The 10000-nt window shown below is 35.9% G+C and overlaps 1 protein-coding gene across 1 annotated transcript in view; it reads right to left on the bottom strand.

Annotated features, from left to right (window-relative positions):
- Positions 1–720: 720 nt before the first annotated feature.
- LOC125034009 (tumor suppressor candidate 2-like) overlaps positions 721–10000 on the bottom strand; it is a 16260-nt gene continuing 6980 nt past the window's right edge. Inside the window, exons 3-4 of the mRNA XM_047625645.1 lie at positions 6547–6664; positions 721–6000 (exon numbers count right to left, since the gene is read on the bottom strand). Coding sequence (XP_047481601.1) covers positions 5932–6000; positions 6547–6664 — 187 coding nt within the window. The 3' untranslated portion in view covers positions 721–5931. The remainder of the gene's footprint in view (positions 6001–6546; positions 6665–10000) is intronic.

Here is a 10000-nt window from a genome sequence, read left to right as displayed (position 1 = left end):
AGAGAGAGAGAGAGAGAGAGAGAGAGAGATAGAAATTCATTCTCTTTCTCTCTCTCTCTCTCTCTCTCTCTCTCTTTCTTGCTGTTGATTGTTGCACAGCCTTTCTAGTCCAAAATGAAAATAAACTTTGGTTTGTAATTTATAAGTAATTTGTTTTCAACACAATATCAAAACAGAACAGGAAAAGTTAAGCTACATATATAAAAAGCAACTCCAGTCATAACAAGCCTCATAGTTTTCACTACCTTCATACCCATGCTAATCTCATATACGTCGAAGCCAATCGAATTACAAATCTTAACCTCTACAATCCACATGGCATGACCGTCACATTCTGAACAAATTTGGCTTTGAGGGGTGGAGGACATGAAATTTTTAAATTCTAACAATTTAGCTGTGGGCTGGGGAGGGGGTAGGGGGCATGAACTTGCCATTGTGAGCATTTCTGCAGAAGACCTGGGTGATGAGAAAACCTCGACACAAATGCTTGAAGCTCTTGGAGGGTGATTAGACTCCTTTGGCATTTAGGAATGGGCTTTTGCATTATTTCCACTGATAAACAAATGTGTAATGAACCATCTGCAAGCCATGAGTGCTGGCTCAAAGGAAGATTACTATTCCCATGCTCAGGTTCCTAGCTGTCCTAACCAGCACCACAGATTGTTTTACAGAAAATTTAATATTATGAAAAAAAAAAGGACACAAATAACAACATGTTACTTATTGTTATAATTATTTTACTGAGTTAGGGGTTACCTAGAGAGTTGATATGGAGTCTGTGAAAGAAAAACAGTCTAATACAATCTATATAAAGCAAAACAAATAACAAATATAGATATTGGAAAATGGCAAATCAGCTAAAACTGCAGAGAAAATAACTTTGCAAAGGGGAGGCATGGAGTCTTGTCACCACACACAACTGTTTGTAAGCACCAGGCCTACAACGTCACTCAAGCAAGCCTAACGCCCGTATTTTGGGCTACATGATGGCAGTGAAGCATCCAGATCAAATGGATTAATAGTGGTGCATTATTTACCAGTAACTGTTTAAGAGACTGTTCAAAAACATTTACGGAAGAAAAAACACTGAATCAAAACCCTTTTCTGATGATGAAATCTTAACCATTCCATTTTGTTTATACCTTCTTTTTCTGACTTCTATTTGCCTGAAAATTAAAATTCACCCGTGACTTAACAAATATGATTGTCAAACATTGAGCCAACTTTAACACACAAAAAAATATAGTTGAACTATCAATCACACATCACTGATTCTTTATATTGGTTGTCTGATTTAAAATTTGCTGCTATAGAAGGTGAACTGTACCAAGTAAAAGTTACTTCTTATTCAAATAAAATAGGAGTAAACAACAAACAATCCGATATTCATCAGTCATATACACTTATGAAATGGAGAGACATCTGCTATACAGTTGTATATCTCAAGTTATTAAGTTTTAACATTTGTTAGAATAATATTTCTAGGCTCTAGGAATCTGTAGTATTTTTTTTTATGACAAATGATATTAACCTGATCCGGACGGGTCATGTGACCCGACGTCATAACAAACTGCTTGGTCTGTGGGGTACACCTGTATATGCGGCAATGCACCAGAGCGCTTAGAGCGGGACATTCCACTTGATGTGGCAGACTCCCGCATCCAGTGTCTGGCTGTTGCCAGAAATCACCAGAGTTTATCAAGCTCAGGGATTTCTGTTACCCGGCGGTGATGGGCTAAGGAAATAATTAAATAAAGTATGAACTCATTATTTCTTTAACAGAATATCTTAATATTGGTATAGTCTACTGGCTTCTAGAGTGAGTCCATGTCAGGCAGACATAATCACATTTCTTTATTAAAAAAAAAAAAATAAATAAATACATAAAAAATTAATAAATAAAAAGGTCAAATAATCTATGCTCTTATTTTTATTCTAAACGCATTAAGTAAGAAATGACTCAGGCTGCATAATCCTTCTACCATACACATGACAATTCATTTCCAGTCATCAGGATACCTCTTGTAATAACCTCTCTATCAAGCTCACATTACTGGTAACTTTCATTTCAAAAAGAAAGGTTAACAAAAACTGTGTTGGAAATGTACTTATCCTGGACAAGGGGCAGTCTCTGGTTAATGGAATATATTTATCCGCCTAATTTGAAAGCGTTAAGTTTAATGTGCCTCACAGCTTGCTTCAGGCATTATACTATTCATATAAATCAATGGGCCCTTAGTTTTCAACCTCATAAATCAGCTGGAATGACCAAATTTCATTTACGAGAAGCTGAACTCAATGACTACCTCAACACTGGCCATATTCTGCAATATAATACAAGGTTAAGATAAATAAAATCATTAAAAAAAACCCCCACATATGTGCATCTGATTCAAACACAACAGATCTCAAGACATTTAGGTATTCTATATTATATATAATCATATGAATTTACTTGTTCAATAGTATTATTAACTATTTAATATATGCAGTTATTATTAAAGTCTTGTGTATTATCATGGTATTATCTGTATGATATAGCAAAATGGCCAGTGTGAAACCATGACCAATGGATGGGCAGCACCAATCTCACTGGAGACTATATCACCCACTGTTTTTTATCAATAGTATTACTGTAGTTTTGCATTAAGGTTATTACAGTGCTTGACACCTAAAGCTAGGCATACTGAGAACTTTTACTTGCTTTAGTTTAGCTGGTAGAAAATTGCAGTGACTTTATTAGCTGTTAGGCTATACTGAAAACATTACTGTTACTGTTACTGTGTTTGTCTTTGTGTCAATGGTAGCTAATATTAGCTTGCAACAGGTACATGGAATTTCAAACATAGGTTTCATACAGACTGCATGCTTCAATAAGTATTTTCTTGTGGTTTAGGATCATTTACATACAATATACTATATAATGTGATCTTTAAGAAGTAACATACAAAAAATCAATCAATTCCAGCAGTCACTTCAGGCAACACAAACTGCAAGGACAAAAGAAAACTATGTCTCTCAAGGGATGATGTGACTCAGGGAAAAAAAAACATTGAGATTCCTGTAACAGTTAAGAGCCATGGTAGGCAAGATTTATTCCCCCCTCCACTCTTTTTAAAATAACAAAATAAGGTTTTCCTGAGCTCTCACATCTTTATCTTTCCAGAATACTAGGCAAAAAGGCATCACATTGTCTAGCAGTAATTTAGATTCAGGTAATGATTATATAAAGTCTTTGTTTAGAAAAACCTTTAACCCATTGGCGACGGGTATAGAAAAAAAAAAAAAAAAACTCTACGTTCTGGCGAATTCTGTACATCAAGCCGAATCATTGCCTCGGGGCGCTTTGGCGCGCCACCGCAGCGGACAGCCGCACCCCACATTTCGGGCGTATTGTTATGACGCCTATAGGCGTGACCCGTCGCCATTGGGTTAAAATTCAAGTCAGTTGAGTTACAGGAACCTCAACACTCTTTTTGCTTGGCCCAATAAACTTTAGGGGAAATCAAAAGCAATATCAACAATAATAGAAATAACAATTGACAACATTAATAATAATGATAATGACAATAATGATTATACTAATAATAATAATTATAATAATAATAATAATAATAATAATAATAATAATAATAATAATAGTAATAATAATAATATCAATAATAACAATAATATAAGAAGAACAATAATAATATAACTACCTGAAACAAACCATTATTAATAAGAGGTAGAACTGATTGGCTGTGTTGGAGGAATAAAATAATATGTGCACAACCAAGTTCCTTTTTTTTTTTACTCTTCATATTGCACCAAGTTACTCTGTCAGAAATTAAAAGGAAACATGACATTTTCCATTGGGTCATCCAAAATAAAGATTAAGTCATGGTCACATACACGGCAGTTAGTACGTTGGTAAGAACAGTATTGTAAAAAGAAAGAAAAAGAAAGAAAAAGAAAGAAAAAGAAAGAAAGAAAGAAAGAAAATCATATTGCTTACATATCTTGTCACTGTAATTAATTCCATATCTTGAACCAAATAATAAAATCCACTCCTGTACTTTGTATTTCAGTGATGGGTACTCATTCAAATATACAGCTGATGATAAAGATCTTGCCTAATATACAGAAAACAAAAACTGACTGAAAATACTCCATAATACTCAAATAAACAGCTTCACTTTCGTTTTCAATAGAGTAATTTTACATTTTTCTACAATATTCACACTATTTCAGCAGACCTTTAGATATAACGAGAATTTTTTTTTCTATTGCTGCTTATTTTGGAATGTAATGCAAATAGCTGCTGTGGCACAGAGAGCTGTTATGAAAGGGGGAGAAACGAACACCAAGATCACTCCTCCCTGCGAGCAGAGAAGTATGCAAGTTGCACCAAGGCCTGCTATTGAAATCAATAGTGCAGCAGCTTACTAGATGATGCATATGGAAGTTTCAACTACTATTCATACCACATAATACAAGCAAATTTCATAAATAAATAGGCATCCATCAAAAACCCACACAGTAAATACACTGATTTATCAAAAGGTATGCATTTACTATCTGAGTTTTTCTTTACTATATTAACACGGAAATGTGTTTTTCATTAATTATATGCATATGTTTATTATACACACATCATATCTATATATATATATTTACACATTTCCATACACACAACATTGGAAGAGTACATATATATTCTATTTAAATTAAGGATTCAAGAATTCATCCAGCTTTGTGGCTTCTGCATTCCTCTTCCATTACAGAGTAAGACACATACATACAGACATTATGGGTTACATGAAAACACAACACTTGTAAGCCTCAACACCAAATAAAACTTGGTGCTTTAAAAAGGTTATCCAATAAAAGCAAAATATCGAGGGAACGAAACTGTACTCAAATTTGAGACTGCATGTTTGCTAGATTGTCCGCATGCATGTATAGAGATCTTTGTAGAGACCCTTAGGGAATATTGTGTGTTGTACTGCCACTTTCCATTTGAGTATTCAATGTCTGTCCTTTTAATTCTTTTTTCCTTCAACTACATGTTTCATTCTGTGCTTCAGCAAACAAAACAAAACAAAATCACTTTTTGTAACTGTAAAAGAAGAGATAACTTTTCCAAGGTCGGAATGTAATTTTCCAGATGTGTCTATTCCGACCAAGATAAGGCAAAAGATTTTTTTTTTTTTTCAAGTCTTTGTGATATAATATTGTGTGACCCCACTATACTTGTGGTCTTGTAATAACAAATGCAATTACTAATTATTCAAAATTTTACTTGCTCTTTCCTTTCTTAAAAAAGTTGATTCAATTCACCTTTTTGCGACAAATGAGGGTATACCTTGCTTCTGTTTTCAGATGAAACACATTCCAACAGGATCACACAGTATCACAACCTGGCATATATTAAGGAAAGGGCAGAATTAGCCACACTGTACATACAAATAACTATAACTCTTGGGAGTGGTCAGGTACTCCACACACATTGAAAAAAACAAAAACAAAAAAAAGGAAGACTGAAAAAAGTTATGGATAACTTATGACAGAACTATTATACACACAACAATAAAGGTCTGAAACAACTGGATGCGACAAAATTCCTTTGAGACTCCCATAATGCTGCTCACTTTGCTTAAGACTAGATAGGGGCACCACAACCTCTCTTTGAAGGAAGGGTGTCAGGAATCTTCCATCATTCTAACTGTTCTCTTTTTTTCCTTTTCTGAGTAAGGGTAAAAAGGAGGTTGAGAGGGGGAGGGGAAGACCATTCCCTTATCATGTTGAATTTCCCACTGAATATTCACAAAGAATTTCTTTCCTTCTTTTCAGAGAATTTCAACACCTGGAAAGCTCCTCAACCATGGCTTCGAAGTCCGGTAAATGGCACGCCCAGTAGTTCATAAAGCTCCCTTCCCCCTCCTCTTCTCAGCTGTCTTGGTAAAGGACGATAGGAAAGTCTACGTGCAGGCATGGGAAGGGTAGTCGAACATCACCCTGAAAATCAACAGCATAACAATTTATGATCCGAGTTTCCACCTACATTATATAAGAAAACAAGGCATAAGTATGACTGGTTTGTGGTTCACTTACATCAAGGAACATTTCATCTTCAATTAAATAAGTGATACTGAAACATGAGATATAGCCAATCAGGCAATTCTCTGACAGTACCCACATTTTAAGCTGAATTGTGGAGGGGTTTCATTCAAATAATATTTTCAAATTCTTTTATCTAAAATTTAACACAATATATTCACACCTATGGATACTGGTGACCTGCATATCATGAAAAATCATAAACTACAAAATTCAATGAACATATGGCAAAGACTTTTGTTATAAACTGGAAAATGGATATACTCACTGTTAGTTAAACAACACAATTTCTTCATCCTCTCATATGTCAAATGTTCTATCAATATTAATACATATCTAAAATTCTGATTTGTGAAATCAACAATCCTCAGGACTACAAATAACATATTAGAAAAGAAAGAGAGAGAGGTATATTCACTTCTTACAAATACACACATCACTTACCTGTGGAGTTAAATTGGTGAGTATTTTCCGCATTGTTGCCTTCACCCCACGCCTTAGAGGAGGAACTTCTTCATAAAACTCATGAGCCACGTCTCCATCCTCATCAAAGTACATTGAGCTGTAAAAAGGGACATGTGAGACAGAGAGCATACAACATTTGGGCATCATTTTATCAAAAACTAAAAAGATATTCACATATATTATATATCAAAACAGCAGATACCCTGAAGTACATGAGTAAGGTAGAAATATTTTATAACTAGAGAAATAAAAACTTTTGTACAATAGGTCACTCTGAAATAAATAAATATAACAATGTTTATGCTGTTCATAATGGATCCTTCCTATCTTTTAACCCAAAGCCGATGGGTATGGTTTGTATGTGCATGCCATGTCCACTGTAAGTATACTTAATTAATTGTTTTTTCACATAGATGGCTACACTTGTATTAAGTCACCAATGAGCCAATTATGAGTACTGCTTGTCTCACATGTTTACCCTTTTCCTTGATTTTAGAAAATATTTTGTGTTATTTTATGTTGCCACTACTAATGTCAATAACATTTTAGTAATTATAATGCCTATAACAAAAAGCACAACAACATCGATATTCACAGCAAAAGTTAAAAAAAAAATGTCCTGCCAATTCAAGGAAAGGTGAAATCAGGTAAGGTCACAAGGTCTACTATTTGACTCCTTTGTGGTCAAGCACTAGCAGAGCCATCTCTGTGCAGAGCCATTTCACAAAAGAAATGAAAGATTACCACAGCATTTTCCCAGCAGCATTGAGTTATGAACTTTCAAATTTACTCAAGAAAAATGAAAAAAAGGCCACTTCCTCTTCTTGTTTCTTAATAATATGGCATATCAGCCAAGGACTAAATATTAGACAAAAGTTTGTTAATCACATGCATATCATAACTAAAGTCCAGTTCATCAGTTTCATCAGTATTCAGAACCAGCAGCTATGTAAGATCTTAAAAACCTATCTGTACACTGTAAGTAAAAACACATGATAAATATAATCACTTTATAAGCCTGTATCACAAGTTCTTTAAATACCAGAGGAGGAGAATGAGAATGAGAATGAGAATAAGAATGAGAAGAAGAAGGAGAAGAAGAAGAAGAAGGAGAAGAAGAAGAAGAAGAAGAAGAAGAAGAAGAAGAAGAAGAAGAAGAAGAAGAAGAAGAAGAAGAAGAAGAAGAAGAAGAAGAAGAAGAAGGAGAAGGAGAAGAAGAAAAGAAAAAGAAAAAGAAGAAGAAGAAGAAGAAGAAGAAGAAGAAAAAGAAGAGGAGGAGGACAAAGAAGAGGAGGAGGACAAAGAAGAGAAAGAGGAGGAAGAGGAAAAGGAGGAGGAGGATGAGGAATAAGAGGAGGACGAGTAAAAGGAAAAGGAAGAGGAAGAGGATGAGGATAAGGATGAGTAGGAAAAGCAGGAAGAGGAGGGAGAGGAGAAGAAAGAGAAGGAAAAGGAAGAGGAGAGGTAATAGGAGGAAGAGGAATAGGAAGAGGAAGAAGAGGAGCATGAGGATGAGAAAGAAGAGGTGGCAGAGGAGGAGAGGGAAGAGTAAGAAGAGTAAGAAGAGGAAGAGGAAGAGGAAGAGGAAGAGCAAGAGGAGGAGGAGGAGGAGGAGGAGGAAGACAAAGAGGAGAAGGAGGAGGGGGGAGGAGGAAAAATAAGAGGAAGAGGAAGAATATGAAGAATAAGAGTAAGAGTAAGAGGGGGGGGAGGAGGAGGAGGAGGAGGAGGAGGAGGAGGAGGAGGAGGAGGAGGAGGAGGAGGAGGAGGAGGAGGAGGAAGACAAAGAGGAGAAGGAGGAGGGGGGAGGAGGAAAAATAAGAGGAAGAAGAAGAATAAGAGGAAGAAGAAGAATATGAGGAACAAGAGAATAAGAGGAAGAGGAGGAGGCGGAGGATGAGGAGGATGAGGAGGAGGAGGAGGAGAAGGCGGACAAGGAGGAGGAGGAGAAGGCGGAGGAGGAGGAGGAGGAGGAGGAGGAGGAGGAGGAGGAGGAGGAGGAGGAGGAGAGGAGGAGGAGGAGGAGGAGAAGGAGAAGGAGGAAAAGGAAGAGGTGAAGGAGAAGGAAAAGGAGGAAGAGGAGAAAGAAATGGAGGAAGAGGAGGAAGAAGAGGAGAAGGAAGGGGAAGAGGAGAAAGAGGAGGAAGAGGAAGAGGAGGAAGAGGAGGAAGAGGAGGAGGAGGAGGAGGAGGAGGAGGAGGAGGAGGAGGAGGAGGAGGAGGAGGAGGAGGAGGAGAAGAAGCATAAGAAGAAGAAGAAAGAAAGACAGAAGAAAAAAAATGGAAAAAATGCAGAATACAGTAAGGGGAAAAGCTGATATACAAAACAATGATGTACCCCTTAAAACCAGGCTTTGTAGAAACCAATAAACAGTGTGTGTAGGGAAGAGAAAATAGGCGGACAGTGAATGCTAAAGATACAATGAATTAGTCAAGAGTCCTTTGCAGGCTTCCTGAGAGTGATGGGATGAAAAAGGTTGAGGTACCACCTAATGGTTGAATATTTTGGACTGGACTGACATGGCACAAGAAAGAGAAAAAAAAAGAATAAAGTGGCACATGGTTGAACAAGGACAAACTTCTGAAATACATAGAACATCACAAGTCATGGAGTGGCAAAAAAAAAAAGAAGAAGAAAGAAAGAAAGAAAGAAAGATAGAAATATGAAGCAAAGATAAGAGACAGGGACAGCCTCTTGCTTACAAAGTAAAAAGTTTTTTTTTCCCCCTACCTCATCTGGTTTAAAAATCAGTTGCAAGGCCCTGTTTAATAGTGGGTTTTTTTCCAGCATGAGTTGTCTATCATCGTGAAAAGTAGAAGCCCCATTTAAAAAAATAAATGTAATAATGACTAAGCCCAAAATATAAAAAATGGCAACCCTCTGCTTTCTAAATCAGAAAGATTGAGCACAACAATAAACTGAACTCCAATAAAAACATTGTTTATGATGATTTTTTTTTTATTCACCTAATTACTGTAATGGATAAGAAATTATGAGAAATAACAAATATCCAAGTAACTAAAATATGTAATACTATAAACACATTCTTATATGGAAAACTCTTTATCTAAAGGTTTAATAACTAAATTGTTAAGAGGATGTCATAGTGAAATGAGCATAAAAATATCCACGAATCAAGCTGACTCTTCTGCAAATGAATATGATCCCAAGTAAAACCAAGTTCACCACACATAATCCTTTCCACTAGTACCTTACTGTTCATAATTGATCTATACTATACTGTACTGTAGTAATGAAATGTACCCCTCATGAAAAACTGTGCATATATCCTCCCACCTGATATTGTCTAATTAGAAAATCATTTAAATGTGTACCTAATTCCTTTACTTTCCTCATGCTTGTATCATGTTTTTTTGGGTCCCAATATCAAAGTAAGACAAGAGGCTGCAATAATCACTGTATATACAAAAAC

The sequence above is a fragment of the Penaeus chinensis genome, chromosome 17, assembly GCF_019202785.1.
Source record: "Penaeus chinensis breed Huanghai No. 1 chromosome 17, ASM1920278v2, whole genome shotgun sequence".
Classification (NCBI taxonomy): Eukaryota; Metazoa; Arthropoda; class Malacostraca; order Decapoda; family Penaeidae; genus Penaeus; species Penaeus chinensis.
Note: the sequence above shows the minus strand (reverse complement) of the source record. Positions and strands in the feature narration are given on the sequence as shown.